Source organism: Heptranchias perlo, chromosome 29 (genome assembly GCF_035084215.1).
Source record: "Heptranchias perlo isolate sHepPer1 chromosome 29, sHepPer1.hap1, whole genome shotgun sequence".
Lineage (NCBI taxonomy): Eukaryota > Metazoa > Chordata > Chondrichthyes > Hexanchiformes > Hexanchidae > Heptranchias > Heptranchias perlo.
This window is the reverse complement of record NC_090353.1, coordinates 17,678,519-17,699,988: the sequence shown is the minus strand read 5'-3', so window position 1 is coordinate 17,699,988 and position 21,470 is coordinate 17,678,519. Positions and strand designations below refer to the sequence as shown.

Below are 21,470 nucleotides of genomic sequence, written 5' to 3'. Positions count from 1 at the left end.
AATAGTTACAAAAGAGAATTAGGAGAAGTTTCTGGACACAGAGGGTGGTTGGAGCATGGAATGCTTTGCCACAGGGAGTGGTTGAGGCAGTGACCATTGCGTCTTTTATGGGTAAATTGGATAATTATTTGCAGCAGAGGAAGAGAGCAGGGTAGCGGGATTAATTAAAGCAAAAAGCCCGCACAGACACGATGGACCGAATGGCCTCCTGCTGCGCATTAATCTTCAATGGCATCCAACTGCCTATTCCTACCCAACCCTGATCGTAAACCCACATGTACATCCACGTACACATGCACGCTGTAGAGGAAGGGCTTTCACTACTTGAACATCCTGGATTGAAGCTTTTAAAAATCAGAGTTCTATGGGGGAGGGGAGCACAGGGGTGGAATAATCAATCGCAGCAGCCTCGTGACACTGATCGCAGACATCAAACCTCAAGCAGATTAGATTGGAGTGGGAGCCATCAGTGCCGGGTCTCAAACTGGTAAAAATAGACAGCACAAAGTACTTGACCTTTAAAGCAATTGGCTCCCAACAGCGAGGGTTTAGTGAGTGATCCACTCGGCCTCGTTGAAGTACAGAGATAATCCGACCAGTCTGCAAAGCGCAGAAACCGCAGGCTGCAATATTTGTTACGTAGCACCTCTCTTCTGAAGGCACCAACCCTCCCAGGCACTGACCCCCACTGGGGTCCGAGTTCCATGGTCACCTGCTGTACTCTGGTTCCTAACCCACATGGCCATTTATGATGGGCGAGTCCATGTGGAATTTAAGCGTGGAGCGTCCTTCCAAGACAGACATTTCCCAGTATTGGGATCACAGAATAGTGATCAGGAGCTGGAGCGCTCTCTAGTACAGGTGCACTGGGGTCAAATGTAGCATCTTTACCATCATCCTTGCAGAGATCAGCCAATTTGGGATGGAACTCAGAACTCTTTTGCTCCATGTGGTTCAATCCCTCACTGCGTTGTGCACCCCAATTAGAAGAACTTTCCTCAATGAAATATTCACAGGGAATCACTCCATCAACAACTAAGGAGCTATTAACCTTTTGTATGCCATGAGTAAATTTAATCTTCCTCCTTTGTGTGTACAAGTCATCCTTTATGCACACTTAAATAATATAATAATCAACTGTTCAAAACTGAGATAGGATCAATACAATAGAGGGCAGATTTATGCGATGGATTTACAGAAAGAGCAAGTTTAGGGCCTGGGAGTCAAGTAAATCATTCAGGCTCATGCTCACAATTTAGAGTCCAGCCCACAAGACCCTGCCCCATGTGACTCTGACCCCACACCTTGCTCTCACCAATAACGCTCTCACCCCGTAACTTTCCCCCACACTAAGTTTATTTTGTCCCCCTCGATGAATCTCAGATTATTTTCATAGAATCATAGAATGATACAGCACAGAAAGAGGCCATTTGGCCCATCGTACCCGTGCCAGCTCTTGGGAAGAGCTATCCAATCAGTCCCACTCCCCTGCTCTTTCTCCATAGCTTTGCAAATTTTTCCCCTTCAAGATATTTATCCAATTCCCTTTTGAAAGTTACTATTAAATCTGCTTCCACCACCCTTTCCAGACCATAACAATTCACTGTGCAATTTTTTTTTCCTTCATGTCGCCTCTGGTTCTTTTGCCAATTATCTTAAATCTGTGTCGTCTGGTTACCGACCCTTCTGCCACTGGAAACAGTTTCTCCTTATTTACTCTATCAAAACCCTTCATGATTTTAAACACCTCCATCAAATCTCGCCATAACCTTCTCTGCTCTGAGAATAAGCTTGGTTTCTCCACGTAACTGAAGTCGATCATCCCTGGTACCATTCTATTAAATCTCCTCAGCACCCTCTAAGGCCTTGACATCCTTCCTAAAGTGTGGTGCCCAGAATTGGCCACAATACTTCAGCTGGGGCCTAACCAGTGTTTTATAAAGATTTAGCATAAATTCCTTGCTTTTCTACTCTGCTTCTATTAATAAATGTAAACAATTTTACAACACCAAGTTATAGTCCAACAATTTTATTTGAAATTCACAAGCTTTCGGAGGCTTCCTCCTTCCTCAGGTGAATGTTGTGGAAATGAAATCCTCGAACCCTTCGCATTTATAAATCACAGAACAATGCCTGGTGATTACAGATAGTCTTTCCAACTGCCCGTTGCCACGGCAATCACAGTGTGCAGACAGAGAGGTGTTACCTAAAAGGCCACCGAATATACAAACCACCAAAAAAATAGAAAAGACAGCAAATGGCCCGTTATATTAAAAAGATAACATATGTTCGCTGGTGGGGTTACATGTAGCGTGACATGAACCCAAGATCCCGGTTGAGGCTGTCCTCATGGGTGTGGAACTTGGCTATCAATTTCTGCTGTTGTGTGTCTCGAAGGCCGCCTTGGAGTATGCTTACCCGAAGGTCGGTGGCTGAATGTCCTTGACTGCTGAAGTGTTCCCCAACTGGGAGGGAACCCTCCTGTCTGGCGATTGTTGCGCGGTGTCCGTTCATCCGTTGTCGCAGCGTCTGCATGGTCTCGCCAAAAAAACGCTGCGACAACGGATGAACGGACACCGCGCAACAATCGCCAGACAGGAGGGTTCCCTCCCAGTCGGGGAACACTTCAGCAGTCAAGGACATTCAGCCACCGACCTTCGGGTAAGCATACTCCAAGGCGGCCTTCGAGACACACAACGACGCAAAATCGTCGAGCAGAAATTGATAGCCAAGTTCCACACCCATGAGGACAGCCTCAACCGGGATCTTGGGTTCATGTCACGCTACACGTAACCCCACCAGCGAACATATGTTATCTGTTTTTAATATAACGGGTCATTTGCTGTCTTTTCTAATTTTTTTGGTGGTTTGTATATTCGGTGGCCTTTTAGGTAACACCTCTCTGTCTGCACACTGTGATTGCCGTGGCAACGGGCAGTTGGAAAGACTATCTGTAATCACCAGGCATTGTTCTGTGATTTATAAATGCGAAGGGTTCGAGGATTTCATTTCCACAACATTCACCTGAGGAAGGAGGAAGCCTCCAAAAGCTTGTGAATTTCAAATAAAATTGTTGGACTATAACTTGGTGTTGTAAAATTGTTTACAATTGTCAATCCCAGTCTATCACCGGCATCTCCACATCATGTCTATTAATAAAGTCCAGGATCCCGTATGCCTCTAACAGCCTTCTCAACTTGTCCTGCCACTTTCAAAGACTTGTGTACGTATACCCAAAGGTCTCTCTGTTCCTGCACCCCCTTTAAAATTGTACCATTTAGTTTATATTGCCTTTCCCCATTCTTCCTACCAAAATGAATCACTTCACACTTCTCTGCGTTAAATTTCATCTGCAATGTGTCTGCCCATGTCCTGAAATCTGTTACTATCCTCCTCACTGTTTACTACATTTCCAAGTTTTGTGTCATATTCAAACGTTGAAATTATGCTCTGTATACCCAAGTCCAGGAGATTAATATATATCAATAAGAGCAGTGGTCCCAACACTGACCCCTAGGGGGACACCACTCCACACTGCCGTCCAATCTAAAAATAACTGTTCACCACTGCTCTCTGCTCTCTGCCCCTTTACTCCCACGGGCTTCAATTTTGCTAACAAGTTTATTATTTGGTACCTTATCAGACGCACGACCCTTATCAACCCTCTCCATTACTTCAAAGAATTCAATCAATTTAGTCAAACACGATTTGCCTTTAACAAATCCGTGCTGGCCGATATTTTTCCAATTGCAAATTAATTTTATCCCGGATTATTGTCTCCAAAAGTTGCCCCACCACCGACTGGCCTGAAGTTGCCTGGTTTATCCCTTTCCCCTTTTTGTTTTGAATAGGGGTGTAACATTTGCAATCCTCCAGTCTTCTGGCACTACTCCCATATCTAAGGAGGATGTGGTCAGAGCCTCTGCAATTTCCACCTTATTTCCTTCATCAACCTGGGATGCATCCCATCCGGACCAGGTGACTTTTCTACTTTTGAGCGCTGCTAACCTTTTAAGTACCTCCTCTATCAATTTTTATCCTGTCCAATTTCTCTTACCACCTTCTCCTTTACTGCTACAATGGCAGCATCCTCCTCTTTAGTGAAGACCTGTGCAAAGTATTCATTTAGTGCCTCAGCCATGCCCTCTGCCTCCACAAGATCTTTTTGGCCCCTAATCGGCCCCAGCCCTCCTTTGACCAGCCTTTTACTATTTATATGTTTATCCCTTTTATGTTATGCACTAATCTATTCTCATACACTATCTTTGCCCCTCTTATCTCCTTTTTTCAGTTTTCTGTACTTTTTGTATTCAGTTTGGTTCTCTACCGAATAATGAACCCAACATTTATCATAAGCTTCCTTTTTCTGTTTCATTTTAATCCCTGTATCTTTAGTCATCCAGGGAGCTCTAGCTTTGGATGCCCTTCTTTTCCCCCTTGTGAGAATGTGTCTAGTCTGTGCCCAAACGATCTCCTTCTTGAAGGCACCTTTGTGCATTTATCACCATTTCCATTGCACCCATTGTAGAATCTGCTCCTGCAACCCCTCCCCCAGAGGGGAAGTATCTGCCAATAAACACTAGGAAGGCAGACCTGCCTCTTAACCATATTTCCCTCACAGGACAGAAGTCATGGAAATCCACGATGAAAGGGCCTCGCAGAGAACAGGCTGAGGGATCAAATATTCGAGTAGGTCCATTCACTATACACACCAACTTTCAGATTACTCATTAGTTATTGTAATCTAGCTCTGTAAGGACAGATTCATCCTTTTAAATTACTACTTCCCATAGCATTCAGATGTAACTGAATATTCCAGTATACACTTGCTGCAGTTAATGCTGCTCTCATTTTTCAAACCCGTCCTCCCCTCCTTTTCTTGCATGATAGGTGCCTAGACCTAGAACCACCTTTCGTAAATCAACACAGGGCCATTAAATATTTACTGGGCCATTACATCTAATTTGGTTTGTTTGGTACCATCCTTTTAGTGAGCAGATAGGTTGTCGGATGGAACACTTGGGATAGACAATGACCATGTGATTCAGCAGATGGGAAGTAAACAGCTTGGAATTAGACAGACCTTTACTTCACTCACCACCTTTCCAAACACACCCACTCAGCAGTCAGTGAGCATAGTTCATGCATAATGAATTACTTTGAAGTGCAATGACTCACTATGTAGGCAAAGCAAGTGGCCATTTTGTACACAGCAAGATCCCACAAGCAGCAATGAGATTAATGGCCAATTAATGATTTTTTTTTGTTGGTCAGGACACTGAGAACTCCCTGCCCTTCTTCAAAGGGATCTTTAAAATCCACCTGAACCAACAGAGCAGACGGACGTGACCTCGGCTTAACTTCTCATCGCAAAAGCATGGATTTAGCAGCAGATGGGCTGAGGCAAGGGTGGAGATGGGCGATGTTTTGGAGTTGGAAGCTGGTGGTAGGCAGGAACTCTAGGTGAATCTCCCCCCCCCCCCCCTCCCCCCCATCTCCTCCAAACCCAGGGCACTGAGGCAAATTATAACCTTTAACACTTCCCTGGCTGCGATCAGCTAACAGCACAGATAAGGGATGGAACCTTCTACCTTCTTGTTCTGTGTGGCCTTGTCTCACACCAGGCAATGCACTCCCACACTATGACTCAGGACCACATTGGTGGCTCAGGGGGTAAATGCACCACCCACTTTGTTTCTGAGCATTAGTTTGCAACGTGTAAAAATATACACCCAGGAAAAGAAAGGGCAGAATCTCCAAAATAGAACTACCACTGTCCCAGCAAGGCACGTCTGATGTCAGAATTATTAGAGGCTGATGTATTGGCACCAGGAGCCATCTCCCTATGTCTGATATTGGGGCTAGCTTACTGCCACTCTTGGTTTAGTTGCCTCAACATCATTCTTACCTGGCCTCACAGAATTTCTGGGCGATGCTGGGTCTGTCCTGATTTCTCCGGTGCCGAAACCATCTCCTCACCTCCTGCACCGAGACGTCACACTGCTGGGAAAGGGCAAGGAGATAACTCTGCAATAATAAAGGTAAAGTTGCATTGATCAACCTTGCTGCTCACTCTTATCAAGATACAGCTGTTACCAGCAAGAAGCACAGCACTGAACTTACACTGCAGCATGACTTCAGCCAGAGAGCACAGTGCTTGTAGTCACACTTACTCACAAATAGATTCTCCAAAAGCATTCAGAATAAACAATTAAAAAAAAATTTTTTCCCCCCCTTTCATTTTCATTCCTCTCAGGTAGTAAAACAGATAGAATTTTGAGAGAGTGTTGGCACGGAGAAGAGGTTGGAGGGTGGGGTGTCTTGCGATGGGTAACAGTTTCCCATAAAGATGGGATGCACTAATTTAATGCGTCAAGGGTGGTCTCCAAAATCAAAGCAAAATCAGCTGGCAGAGAAAAGACCAATTAATGCATCAGGCAGAGCCCTTATATGCCTTCCAATGAAGGGTCTTCATTCAGGCTAACTTCTCCCTCCCTTCCCCTCCACACCCAGTTGCTGACAGAGTCCTTTTTTTAAAATTGTCCCTCATCTTTCCCAGTCTGGGGCCATTCCAAATTCCCGTCAAACCCACTGAACAAGTGGCTCTATGGGATGCCCCATCCTGATGAATGCTCGGACCCACAAAGCAGGCCCGTCCTTGGTCACAGTCAGCAAGTTTGATCAATTTTTGTCCAGTACAGAGCACCAGCATCGTCACATGACCGATAACCTGCGTAAAGCAGGAAATTCCGGCAATTGTGCCGGTTACTGAGCTGTAGCTCGATTCCCCGTGCACGCTGTGTAGGAAACTCCTCTATACTGGAATTCCAGCACAGCAGTAGTTCAGTGCCAGCCCTGGGTCCAGTGGCCGATGCCACAGGATAGCATCTGGTGGCTCTGCAACAAAAATAGATCAGTTCAAAGCAGTCAGTCATCAAAAGTCAAGGTCATTCAGTTGCTGCAAGGGACAGGTGGCAGAATGCCAGCCTTATACACTGTCTCCCTTCTGTACAATCCCCAGTATGGAATTCAGCTCCAGCAGGGTCAGGTTATAAGTCAGGGACTCAGGTGATCTGTTTTATAAAACAGAACTAGGTTTTGAAGTCAGTGCCAGTCAGGAATGATGACTAGTGTTAAATATTAGAAACCACTGATGGGAGTCACCATACATCGGCCACAACGTTAATTAACACTTCTGCGGGACTATAAAAAGATTTTGTAATTGAACACCACCTTCTTTTATACACATCCTCCCACAAAAACAATTGAAACTCACCAAACGGCCAGAGGTCTGCTGTTTGCAACCTAGCTACTTGAATCAATGAACATTCCGCGGGCCTGTCTAGTCAGAAGTGATTTCTCAGAGTGTTGATGCCTTTGTGGAACGGTACGTCCCCAGTCCCACATGTCTACCCAAGTGCTGCTCGTTTCCCAGTATTCCTAAGTTCCCCGTTTGTCCACTGGTTTTCCTTTCGCCTCCAGTTCCCCCTTGGGCGCCTGTTTACACATTGCAGGGGCGAGAGTGGCCCTGTGAGTCTGAGCGCCCACGTTACATCCATCAGAGAGTCGATTTAAACATTTTAGACTATTATCTTGTTTCAAAACAGTTCAAGTATTGAGCAAGTAAAATATTGTACTACTGGTTACTTTTGCTTCTGTGAAATTATTTAATTATGTAATAAATTTGACTTTAGTTTTAGTCTGAATGATATTTTCCCACTTTTGAGAACGGACAGGACACACTGGTGCGAGACAGGATAGTAAAAAGATAATAGATGGTTCTGTGGGATGCTAGCCCATGGATTAGGGTGCAAATCTCGGATCACAGGAGCTGCCAGTCAGCTGATGAAAACTGTCTTTTTTGCTATGAAGTGTGTTGGGAGAGCACCTGAATTGTTCTGTCGTGCTATAAGCCCCCTCCCACCCCAGGTTGGAACGTTATAGAATAAACTAGCCCACCTCTTTGGGACAAGTGCTCTGTGTTGTATACACCTTCTCCAGGGTAGGCTTAAGCGGGGGTTTCCTTCTGAACTTCTCCTTTACACCCATCTGCTTGCTCAAAGGTAAAGCAATCAACCTGGATAAACAGAACAGACAAGACCCATCAATACAGCAGCTTCGATTAGCAGTAGGGTTGCCAATCCTCCTGGATTGCCCTGGAGTCTCCAGGAATTCAAGATTAAATCTCCTGGATACTGTTGCAAGCAACCCAGGAGAAAAATCAGGAGGAGCATTAAAAAAAAGCTTTTTTCACTTCTTTTACTTATTAGTTATAAAAAATATTGGAGATGGGGGTAAAAAAGGGCAGGATGGTTGGAGGCGGGAGGTCATGTAATGAAACCTCCAGGAATATGTCCAGAGTTGGCAACCCTAATTAGCAACAATCTACCAGATATCTTGCACTCAGCTGTGGCTCAATATTAAAGTTTAACCATTTTTACTGCAAGAGGAAGGAGAAAAGGAAGGGATTCAGAAGTTCAGAAGGCAAGTGCTGCTATCAGTGGCCCAGCAATTGCTTCTTCAGTTAAATTCTGATCATGCTACATGAATGTGAACATTTGCTGCACAGACACAAATAGTTAGCACAATCTTAGCTGCTCAAATCCACCACAAGCTGAGACCTGCCCGACTCTTGAACATTACTCAATGAAGGTTTGGGTGTGCGTGGCGAGGCGGGCGCCCCACAGCGCCGCACTGCAGGGCGAGGCGGGCGCCCCACAGCGCCGCACTGCAGGGCGAGGCGGGCGCCCCACAGCGCCGCACTGCAGGGCGAGGCGGGCGCCCCACAGCGCCGCACTGCAGGGCGAGGCGGGCGCCCCACAGCGCCGCACTGCAGGGCGAGGCGGGCGCCCCACAGCGCCGCACTGCAGGGCGAGGCCAAGCACAAGAAGCTCAAGTTCTGGTCGCAGTATTTGTTGCTCCTAACCGTGCAGTTGCTGTCAGTTTATTGGGCTAAGGATTGAGGGCAAGTTTGATCGAATTGGTTTTTCTTCCTCTCCCCATTAATTTTGTGCTATTTAATTTTAATTATACAATGTAGTTTAAATGGGGGAAAAGTGGGTCAGTGTTCAACATATTGGGTGACATGATTCAAAAGTGGTACATGTCCACAATTCCCCTCTACCACGAGCAGCTCCCAATCTCAGCCATGCTGCTGTGGGAGATGTTTAGTGGAGGTTGGACATTTCCTGCAGGGAAGGGTCACCTCAGGCCATTGTCACATTCATCCTATCAACTGTCAGAGCAGAATATCTCCACAGCCTAGTAAAAGGCAAGAATAAACTAAAGAACAAAGTTGCTTTTAAAGAACATCTGATCACAGCCTCAGGACAATCCAAAGCTCTTCACATCCAATTTATTTCTTTTGAACTGCAGTCAAATGTCTGTAAATGTGGCAGCCAATTTGCTCACAGCAAGGTCTCCCAAGCACCGGATGAGATTAAAAAAAGTGAATCTCTTTTGGGAGGTGTTGTTAGAGTCCAGAGCATTGGAAGGACTTACCTGCTTTTCTTCAAGTAGTGCCATGGAATCTTTTACATTCATCTGATGGGGTCTTGGTTTAACTTCTCATCCACAGAATGAGACCATTTAACCCATTGCGCCTGTGCTAGCTCGCTGAAAGTGCTATCCACTTAGTCCTATCCCTGTGCCTTTTCCCAGTCTCTCTTTAATTTTATTCTTTAATAAATATTTATCAATCTTCCTTTTAAAGCTATTATTGATTACGAGAAACAGTGGTGGAAGTGGAGAGATTACCATGTCCACTGCATAAGTTCTCATAACCTCCCTCATTGTTCTCTTGGTGATGCTCTTAAATTTATGCTTTCTATGCATCGACTCACTGACCAATGAATATAGTTTCCCCTCATTAACCTTTGAGCACTTCTATGCTCGACTCCTGCACTGCCTCTGCCTCGTCAGCCTGCTTGTCCGATATCCAGCCCTGCATGAGCTGCAATTTCCTCCAATTAAACATCGGGAAGACTGAAGCCATTGTCTTCGGCCTCGACCACAAACTCCATTCCCTTGCTACCGATTCCATCCCTCTCACCGGCCACGATCTCAGGTTGAGCCAGACTGTTCCCAACCTTTGTATTCTATCTGACCCCGAGCTAAGCTTTGGCTCCATATCATTTCCACTACAAAGGTCGCCTACTTCCATCTCTAACATCGCCAGTCTCTGCTCCTGCCTCAGCCCATCTGCTGCTGAAACCCTAATTTCTCTCTTCCAGGCTTGATTATTCCAATGCTCCCCTGGCCGACCTCCCATCCTTTACCCTCCATAAACTTGAGTTTGTCCAAATTTCAGCCCTACAATCCTGAGAACTCTGCATTCTTCCAACTCTGGCCTCCTACACATCTCCCCCTGCCTTTACCCCACCATGGGCAGCCATGCCTTCAACCATCTATGCCCAAAGCTCTAGAATTCCCTTCTTACAGCCTTCTGCAACTCTCTCTCCTCTAAGGCACTCCTTAAAACCGACCTCTTTGACCAAGCTTTTGGTAACCTGTCCTAATATCTCTTCCTTTGGCTTGGTGTCAACTATGTCTGATTACACTGCTGAGAAGCACCTCGGAACATTTTCCTTTGTTAAAAGGTGCTGTATAAATGCAAATGATTGTTTTGTTATATTTCTCCTTTTCCTCCAGTATTTCATTAGATTAAGTTTAATAGAACTACACGTTAATTTTATACCCAGGACGGTGGAATTCCAACCCTGGGTGGTAACAGGGAGATGAAGAAAACAAAATTCTGAACTTGGCACGTTTTCCCACCCAACAATATTATTTATTGTAAACAATTTTACAACACCAAGTTATAGTCCAGCAATTTTATTTTAAATTCACAAGCTTTCGGAGGCTTCCTCCTTCGTCAGGTAAATGTTCAGGAGCTCCTTGAAGCCTACGCATTTATACATCACAGAACAATACATGGTGTTTACAGACTGCCCCTGCAACTGCCCGTTGCCAAGGCAATCACCGTGTTCAGACAGAGAGGTGTCACCTGCAGAACCCCCGAATACACATTCAACAAAAAAACAAACAGGAAAAAAAAACAGAGAGAGGCAGAAACATCCGGAAGGCAGAGAAAGCCAGCAAATGACCCATTATATTAAAAACAGATAACATTTGTTCGCTGGTGGGGTAACGTGTAGCGTGACATGAACCCAAGATCCCGGTTGAGGCCGTCCTCATGGGTGCGGAACTTGGCTATCAATTTCTGCTCGACGATTGATAGCCAAGTTCCGCACCCATGAGGATGGCCTCAACCGGGATCTTGGGTTCATGTCACGCTACACGTTACCCCACCAGCGAACAAATGTTATCTGTTTTTAATATAATGGGTCATTTGCTGGCTTTCTCTGCCTTCCGGATGTTTCTGCCTCTCTTTTTTTTTTCCTGTTTGTTTTTTTGTTGAATGTGTATTCGGGGGTTCTGCAGGTGACACCTCTCTGTCTGAACACGGTGATTGCCTTGGCAACGGGCAGTTGCAGGGGCAGTCTGTAAACACCATGTATTGTTCTGTGATGTATAAATGCGTAGGCTTCAAGGAGCTCCTGAACATTTACCTGACGAAGGAGGAAGCCTCCGAAAGCTTGTGAATTTAAAATAAAATTGCTGGACTATAACTTGGTGTTGTAAAATTGTTTACAATTGTCAACCCCAGTCCATCACCGGCATCTCCACATCATGACTATTATTTATTGAGCAGTATCGCACAGTATCTGTGGTATCAAGGTATGGAACGTAACAGGCTCTGTATCCATTAAATTCCCTACTGACCTGGGACTGAACAAAAACACAATTCTCTTTCTCTCTCTCTCTCTCTCTCTCTCTCTCTCATCTCCCCCTTTACCCTCCTCATCCCCTTCCTCTCCCATCTCTCCACAGGTATTGATGTTATTTTTGTCTTGTATAAACATGCGTCTACTAAACTAGAAGTGATCAGGTAGTTTGGAATTAGCACCACAAAGGTAATATTTATGTTCTAAACCATTGTCCACTGTGAATAGATTAAATGCCAAAGAACAATTAAAAGATTGTGCCAACAGTTCCAGAAAATTCTCACTGTTTCCAGGTAACAAGAGACTTTTAGTCAAATGAGGTGAGATCAAGTTCAGTTTATTTGTGGTTTATAAAATATATTTCGGAACAGAGAGCAACAATGTCATTTTTGTAGTGAATGTAAAAAACAAAGCTTCACAATTTTAACCCTTCCAGCTCCACTTTACTCAAATCAACTAACTCCAGGCTCTGGGCCCAGCAATGGTTGATAGCCACCTCCACTTTTTGAGCCATTCATATCTGTAATACGACCACATCATGGGGTCAATTTTAACCCAACCCGCCCATCGGGAGACTGAATGCAATACCGGTTTTACACGCCACGTGATTTTACTTTCTATTGGAGTCAACGGAGAGTAATATTGGGCGGAGTGTAAAACAGGCGTTTCACGCTCGGCGAGTTAGATTAAAATTACCCCCACGTTTTAGTGTCCAGGCTTAGAAATCAATAAATATGTTTGCCTGGAGCAATCAGCAGTTAAAAGGGTTAAAAAAAAAGCTAGTTCTTTCTTGTTTCTGCAGACTCTTGATTCAATGGAAACAAAAGCTGATTTTATGCCTTATGCACAATTGTGGTCAGCCTTAATCAAAAATAATTCAACAGACTCAGTAGTCAGTTTTTAAAACAATTGATGATTGTGATTGGATCGTTAGATTAGGATGTTCATCCTTCACTTCCCAAGTACATTGAAGGACTGAAAACTATTTTTTCCTATTCAATTTGTGCTCTTAACTGATTCTGTAATGTCTGTGCTGCCCCTCACTATGTCTTTAATTCAGCTGCGTGTTGAACTTCTGCACAGTCCCACAGGCATCACTCAGTCTCCCAGTTTCCCTCCTTCCCCAACCCCCACAGGAACACAGTCACATCCCTGATCTGAATGGCACCCCAGAACCACCCCTGACTGACAGTCCCGACTGGGTTTTCGACTATGGTCGGATTTCCCACCTTTGCCATCAGTGTGGGATTCCCAAAGCTTCACCCCCAAGATTGATCACTCACATTACAATAAAAACTCAGTATTGACTGGACTCGGTTACTTAATTCATTCATATTTTGCAGGAGTTCCTCAGGGAAGTGTCCTAGGCCCAACTATCTTCAGCTGCTTCGTCAATGACCTATCCTCCATCATAAGGTCAGAAATGGGGATGTTCACTGATGATTGCACAGTGTTCAATCCCATTCACAGCCCCTCAGATAATGAAGCAGTCCGAGCCCGCATGCAGCAAGACCTGGACAACATCCAGGCTTGCGCTGATGTCTGGCGCGAATGTTACTTGCCATTTAAGTGCCAGGCAATGACCATCTCCAACAAGAGAGAGTCTAACCACCTCCGGTTGACATTCAACAGCTTTACTATCACCGAATCCCCCACCACCAACATCCTGGGGTTACCACTGACCAGAAACTTAACTAGACCAGCCATATAAACACTGCGGCTACAAGAGCAGGTCAGAGGCTGGGTATTCTGCAGTGAGTGACTCACCTCCTGACTCCCCAAAGCCTTTCCACCATCTACAAGGCACAAGTCAGGAGTGTGATGGAATACTCTCCACTTGCCTGGATAAGTGCAGCTCCAACAACACTCGAAGCTCAACACCATCCAGGACAAAGCAGCCCGCTTGATTGGCACCCCATCCACCACCCTGAACATTCACTCCCTTCACCAATGGCACACCATGGCTGCAGTGTGTACTATCTACAGGATGCACTGTAGCAACTCGCCAAGGCTTCTTCGACAGCACCTCCCAAACCCGCAACCCCTACCACCTAGAAGGACAAGGGCAGCAGGCACATGAGAACACCACCTGCATGTTCCCCTCCAAGTCACACACCATCCCTACTTGCAAATATATCACTGTTCTTCATTGTCGCTGGGTCAAAATCCTGGAATTCCCTACCTAACAGTACTGTGGGAGAACCTTCACCACACGGACTGCAGCGGCTCAAGAAGGCAGCTCACCACCACCTTCTCAAGGACAATTAGGGATGGGCAATAAATGCTGGCCTGGCCAGCGACGCCCACATCCCCTGAATGAATAATAAAAAAAAAATTGGGATTCAATCCATTTGCCAGTTCCCACAGTAGCTCCAATTAATCCTCAAAAACATGATTACATTTTAATTATTTGCTTGCGCCCGTATAACTTTCAGTTTTGCTCATTAAGATAAATCAAATATAGATATGAAATTTTAAAAGTGTTGTTCGGGAAGGAACAGAGTGTGTCGTAGTCACTGCAGTCACAGTGCCACTGGCTGGAGGACAGAAGTACCCCCTATTAAACCAAACACCTGACAGACAATAGAAAGAAAGACTTGCATTTATATTGCACCTATCTTGACCTCAGGACATCCCAAAGTGCTTTACAGCCAATTAAGTCATTTTTTTGAAGTGTAGTCACTGCTGTAATGTAGGAAACACAGCAGCCAATTTGTGCAAGGTCCCACTAACAGCAATGTGATAATAACCAGATCACTTTTTTTTTAATATAAAAAGTGATGTTAGTCGAGGGATAAATATTGGGTAGGACAGGGAGATCTCCCCTATCATCTCTGAATAGTGTCATGGGATCTTTTACGTCCACCTGAGGGGGCAGACGGGGCCTCAGTTTGGCATCACATCCGAAAGACGGCACCTCCGTACTGAAGTATCAGCCTAGATTGTGCTCAAGGCTCTGGAGTGGGACTTGAACCCACAACCATCTGAGGTCCCTCGGTCCCTCCCTCCCTCGGTCCCGATATACCATGATTCATACATTTAACTAATATAGCATGGTTAATGTTCCTCTTCCATTAAATTTTACTTTCTTGTTCCTCCCAATCTCCAAATACTCGGTCCTACACAAGCTTCCACCTCTCTGCATTCTCACTATTGAAATTCTCACTACTGTCTCCTGCTTTAACTGTGCTCTTGTATTACGGGAGACCCAGGGTAGCACTGCTGCTTCTGTCTCACTGATCTCGTGTAGCCAGCTGCACCCTGAAAGGAAGCCTGTTTGGATTTGCAATGGCCAGCAGCCTTAGTGAGCCCAGCAGGCTGTACAGGATGAGTCAGGAACCATGGTACTGGCAAGGGTCTCTCAGTACAAACTGATTTAATCCATTCTTTTCCAGCATCTCAAATGTGGAATTTCTCACCATCGGTCATTCCCACTTCCTACAATCTATGGGCTTTTAAAACTCAAGCTTAACATTTAATCACTACTTTCTTTTCTGCTCTAATTCAATCTTGCAGGTGCCCTGCAGCTTGGGGCCTGGGCCCCATCACCCAGGTCTCTCAATTAAAAAAAAAATTACAATACCAACGGGCAGCTGCAGGATTAAAGGCGTCACAGAGAGACTGTGCTCATCAAGGTATTAAAACATGGATTGAAATCACATGTTGTGATATTAGTGACAAAAACAGTCACATAAAATTTGTGTCCTTGATGTTTTATTGTAGAGGTTAACCTATGTTATATATTTTATTGAGCCTGATCATATTTTTAAACAATAAAACAAAATAATCTTCAAACCATGATGTAGTTTCACCTAAACCATGAATTATTAAAGTGGCTTTTTCTAATTACAGCCATGCAGACTAAAAATACAATATAGGAATAAATGAGCACAGAACATAGAACGTTTGTGAGCTGGCCGCATACTACCTTTCAAACAAGCAGCGGACAGCGATAAACACAAATGCGTATGGGATGGCAATGACAAGGTCACGAGGTCGGGGATATCGAGCATGTTCAGAATCTTCCATATCTTTCCATGTGATGCCCGGTGGGAGCCAGTATTCATGGTGCCACAGCCACTTGTCCAGGGCAGAAGCCATCCTAGAGGCAAGAAAAACAAAGGGGGGATGGGGGTCAACAAGGAGTCAATGCCGAACAGCTTTCAGTTCGCTCGTCCACACTTTCCTGAATTCTGCCTCATCTTAGGTTTACAAACAAAGCATTAGTAAGTGTTGTGTTAAAGCTAGAGCACAGTCAAAAACCACATATAGAAATACATCAAGAGGATCACGAAAGGGTCCTGAACACGAGGATACACTAGCAGAATTCCTAGTTTTGTTTCTAGGCGAGGACATTGGGTGTTAGTTTTGAAGGGTTTTTACAGAAGTAGAATTCCTTTAAAAAAAAATCCAGATTTTAACCTAATTCCTTCCATATCAACACATCGATACAAGAGGTGACAGATGTGCTGAGGATTTAAAGTCGCCACTTTCTCGCCAATGGTTTGGCTTCCAGCGCAGTCACTTGGATCTCAAGAACAAATATGGCCATGGGAAATTCTCATTTGTAGTGTGAAAATCACACCGAGTCAGGTGACCATGCATCGAACAGTTAAACCCTTTCTGCAATGAACATCTCAGAACGAGAGTGCTTCCATCTCAAACCCAATATCATCTGGGGGTCACAATCAAAAGGGGGGCACTCAGGCTCTGGGGTCTCTGTTCGTCAACTGGAATTTCTGCCAAGCAATATTCAGGCGGCAAAATGGTGCCAGAAGACAACGGGATCAGGTTCGGCTCAGATATATCCCAATCGAGTATCTCTCCGATGCTCTCATCAAGGCTCAAGTATGAAGAATGAAACCTTGTCCAAGGGCCGAAGAGGCACTGGCACCGTGAAACTATAACCCAGCAAGGGCAGAGTGCCCTCAGGAGAGGACCGAAGAGTGGAAAACCAGGGAAGAAAAATTAAGGAGTTGTTGGACAGGATCGCGTGATAAGGTATGATCCTGTGCCCGCCCCCTTCTCACCAAATCAAGGTCAATTAAAGTTGTTTATTTATCCAATTACTCAAGTCTCCTACAAGGATATACAATATTAAGTTCTTCATTCCCACCCACGCCAGTGCTTTTCTTTACAGTAATTAATTACTGCCACTTTCCACAGGTTTCTTGCTGAACCAGTTTCTGTCCACATTTAATTTCATTGCGTCTCAAATAAAACATTTTTTGGAGACTCATTGCAGCTGTGAGGAGGAAGTGACATTTCTAACTTAACCTTGTGCTCTCAATATTTCACTGCTCCACTGATCCAACACTGGCTACACAGGAGGTGAACACCCCTCTAAGGGTCTTTTAAGCAGCACTTAGGAGGTACAATGGCTCAGTAGGAAAATGCACTGCTCTGTTTGGTAGAGGCACAAAGGTCTCAGATTCCATCCAAGATAGAACCATTAGAAGCTTGCAGCACAGAAAGGGGCCATTCGGCCCATCATGTCTGTGCCAGTTCTTCATTAGAGCAATCCAAAACTAATCCACTGCCCCGATGTTTCCCTATAGCCTATCTTCCTCGGTTTCAAATAGTTGTCCAATATTCACTTAAAAGAAGCAATGGTCTCTGCCTCAACCATTGCCTGACCTGTACCAAGTTTGGTAATCTCAGTCAGGGCAGGGATAGGGTGCTGCAATTGGCCTCAACACCCAGGGAAGTGGAGGGGGAAAAAAAAGTCGGCCAGGGTTTCAGGTCACTATCCAGTGGTGCCCATCAAAACTTGCACACGTGCAGGCAGGTTGGTGTGTCTCAGATGCCAACCTACAAAACTTGCAAAAGCTGACAAAAAGCTTCAAGCTGCACTGCACCAAAAAAAGTTGACATTTGAAAAATAGCCCCATAAAAAGGCCAATGACTAAGGCCACTGCTTTAAGGGGATTAAGTCAAATTCCTTTTTTTTAAAACTGGATTTCAGGATTTGATTTTTTTTGGGATTGCATTCTGCAATTCCATTTGTTTCTCCTATCAAAACTGAAACATCATAACCTCACAAAGGAGCTACAAAAAAGCAGTTGCAATGGAAGTGCAATGGGACATGAGCTCCTCATGTCTTAAGCTGCAGCTATTCTCAATATTCCATCAGTTGTGTTATAGGGGAAAAACTAAATTATGCAAAATAGCAATTTTTGTAGTGGTGGATTTAGACATTTTTGAAGATGGAACTGTTTGCTTAGCTCAGTTGGTGATACTTTCTCCTTTGGAGGCAGAAGGTTGTGGGTTTAAGCACAATGAACCTGAATATAATCCAGGCTGACACTTCAGTGCAGTACTAAGGGAGTACAGCATTGTCGAAGGAAGAGTCATTTAAATGAGATGTTAAAATGAGGCCCCATTTGCCTGTTCAGTTCGATGTAAAAGATCCCATGGAATTATTCAAAGAAGAGCAGGGAGTTCTTCTAGTGTCCTGGCCAACATTCCTCAACCAATATTTAAGAGAGATTATCTGGTCCTTTATTCATTGCTGTTTACAGCACCTCGCTGTGCACAAAATGGCTGCCATGTTTGAATACATAACAGTGACTTCACTTCAAAAAGTAATTCAGTGGCTCTGAAGGGTCTTGATTTGTAGCCTATCAATCTCATTTAAATATTTTCCATTGCTGCTCCATCCACCAATTTTTCCTTCCATTTAATCTGGGCAAGGTCTCTCTATCTTGCATATATTTGATTCTCTTCCCCACATCCCCCACCCCGGCCAGGTCCCCTTGTCTTCAACATTTCTTCATCCTTTTCCATTTTTACACTGAACCCAATTATATTAGGGTCACTTTTCCCAGATGTTCCCCTATTACCTACTTGCTCCACTTCATTACCTAGAAACAGGTGACGTTGCACCTCCTTCCTTGTTGGGAGTAGCAACATGTTGACTGAGAAAAAAAAAAGTCCTGAACACAAGGGGAAAAACACTTCCCCTTCTCACCACAAACATTTTCCCTATCCCTGTTCATCTTTAGACAATTAAAATCTCCTATAATTGTAACTCTACGTTAAAACATGCCTCTCTAATTTGCCTACAATTTTCCATTGTTCAGCAGTCTCTAATATACTCCCAGTGATGTGATTAATCACTCACTATTCCTTAGCCCAATCCAAAAGGGATGTGTTTGGACAACGGCTCTACTTAAACCAGCACAAAGAATAGTATCAAAGCTTTAAGAGTGCATCAGTATTATTCCATAAACATACTGCAATAAAACAGAGAGATAAGAGAAGCACTGATAAAATCCCTGGCCATGGATGCTGGAGTCTCATGATATGCAGCCGGAGAGGAAACCAAATCTGAACTTTGATAGCACTTTCTGCAATCAAACCCCCAGCAAAATGGTAACAGTACCTGATTCAGGACCAATATTCAAAGGGGCCTGTCCTGTCAAAGCTCAACCACAGACACAGACTGTACCAACACGAGGGAGGGAGGAAGTTAAATCATTCCACATCCAGTGATCAGATTTAATAATGCAAAGAGCGATAGCCAAATAAAATTGGTCAACAACTTGGCTGCCTTTATGACGCCCAAGGCCCGCCTGATGCAATATTCGTCAGTATTTGGTTCAGGGCTCGATCGACTTAGGCCCGATTTTGGACAGAAAACAAATTTCTCGGCCATCGAGTCCTGGCGATAACCAGAAGCTGAAAGATCCTTCCGGGGCACTGGCACTAATACCTCGACTTGAACATTCTCCACCTCACCCCCAGGTCTGGCGAGAGGTCAGCCTTCGTCTGCCCGAGACTACACTTCGAGTAGGGTCGCCAACCCCCCCCAGAATTGTCCTAGAGTCTCCAGCAATTAAAGATTAATCTCCTGGGCATTGCTGTGAGTAACCCAGGAGAAAAATCATAGGGACATTAAAAAATGGTGCGTTTGTCATTTTCAATGAACACTTCCGTTTATTAGTTATAAAAATATTGGAGATGGGGAAAAAAGGCTGTTTGACTGGGCAGAGCATTGGAGGCAGGCGGTCATGTGATGAAACCTCCAGGAATACGTCCAACCAGAGTTGGCAACCTTAATTTGGAGCAGGAAGCAAGGGTCCCGAGGAAACAGCAGGACGTGCGCGCGCAAGGAAAGCAGGTGTCACTTGGCACACTGACACTAATGGAAGCCCATGCACCCACAGTGGGATTTCCCCACATTGGGCAGTAACAGTATCGGGGAGTTAGCATTGTGCAAAGGAGGGGTTGGGGGGCTGATTTTTGCACCTGTAAACTAATCCTTTTCATTTTGGCAGTTGTAGGTGAAACACAAATTGGCTGAACCTCCTTCATGTTCCACTTTCAGTGACCTGGTTAACTCATTTGCATTAAATTCTTGTGTGTGTGTGTGTGTGTGTGTGTGTGTGTGTTTTTCAAACAAACAGGTAGTGACTGCACAAAAAAAAATGCACACAGGAATTTCATGCAACGTGTTAACTAGTGAAGAACAGCAGAGAGGAAATTCAACCTCAAAGACAGCAAAATGTATGATCCTGGCACCACAGAGGTGGAGTCTGAGCTGAAGCAGAGTCCAAACACTGAGCTGAAACAGCTTGGGGTGGTAGAAATTAGAAAGATGAAGCAAGTTCATTGGAAGGAAAATTAAAATCCCACAACGGCAGTCTCAAGGAAAAAGACAGGATACAAGCACAAGATTGAAAGGAGATTCGTTTCAAAACCTGTTGCTGTACAAAACGAGGAAAAACAATGATTTGGTGCACAATTCTGTATATAGCAGGCCTGAAACTGAAGGATTTACAGCATCGGACATAGGAACCAATCCCAAAAGAAGGTTACTAACCCATAATACATCGCCTCTGACTACGCAAGCCAGTCAGGATCAGACTTTAGGTTTAAAGTTTTTGGGGAGGAGTTGAAAGTGTCCTGTACCCTGGCAATGTGGATCAGTCTCATTCAACTAATTAACCCACTGTAATCCAGCCCTACAACCCTCAGATCTCTGAGCTCCTCCAATTCTGGCCTCTTGCACAGCCCTGATTTTCATCACTCCACCATTGGCAGCCATGTCTTCAGCTGCCTAGGCCCTCAGCTCTAGAATTCTCTCCCTAAACCTCTCCGCCCCACTACCTCTCTCTCCTCCTTGAAGACACTTAAAACCTGCCTCTTTGACCAAGCTTTTAGTCACTTGTCCTAATATCTCCTTATGTGGCTCAGTGTCAAATTTTGTTTGATAAATCGCTCCTGTGAAGCACTTTGGGATGTTTCACTACGTTAAAGGCATTATAGAAATGCAAGTTGTTGTAGGTGGGATTTCTAATCTCCCAATATTGTCATCTCCTGTCCCTTCGCGATATGTTGATTCTTGCTGTAGAGTTCCAACAGCACTACCTGCCCTGCTGAACCTCAGTCAAGTGAATTCTTCCTGCACTAACCCAGTGAGTGAGTTAGGAGACTATTCCTCCGAGGGAGGCATCACAGATTACCTTCATCCGATGTTCACGTGCGCGCACACAGTAGCAGTCCCTGGATAGCCATCAGGAGTGATTTATCCAGCCTTGCTAACCAAGGGGCACAAATACCCAGACCAGGGATGGAACATAAACCTCTCTTATTTAGCTCAGTTCCACACTAGGTGGTAAATACTAAGCCATTGGGATTTATTTTTTGCAGCAAAAGCAGCAGTGTCTTTGGAAAGGAATA

General features: G+C 44.6%; 1 protein-coding gene across 1 annotated transcript in view; it reads right to left on the bottom strand.

The window, feature by feature from the left end:
* LOC137299449 (ceramide synthase 2-like) overlaps positions 1 to 21,470 on the bottom strand; it is a 54,214-nt gene that overhangs the window by 15,551 nt on the left and 17,193 nt on the right. The window contains exons 2-4 of the mRNA XM_067968184.1: positions 15,715 to 15,888; positions 7,960 to 8,077; positions 5,909 to 6,027 (exon numbers count right to left, since the gene is read on the bottom strand). Coding sequence (XP_067824285.1) covers positions 5,909 to 6,027; positions 7,960 to 8,077; positions 15,715 to 15,887 — 410 coding nt within the window. The 5' untranslated portion in view covers position 15,888. The remainder of the gene's footprint in view (positions 1 to 5,908; positions 6,028 to 7,959; positions 8,078 to 15,714; positions 15,889 to 21,470) is intronic.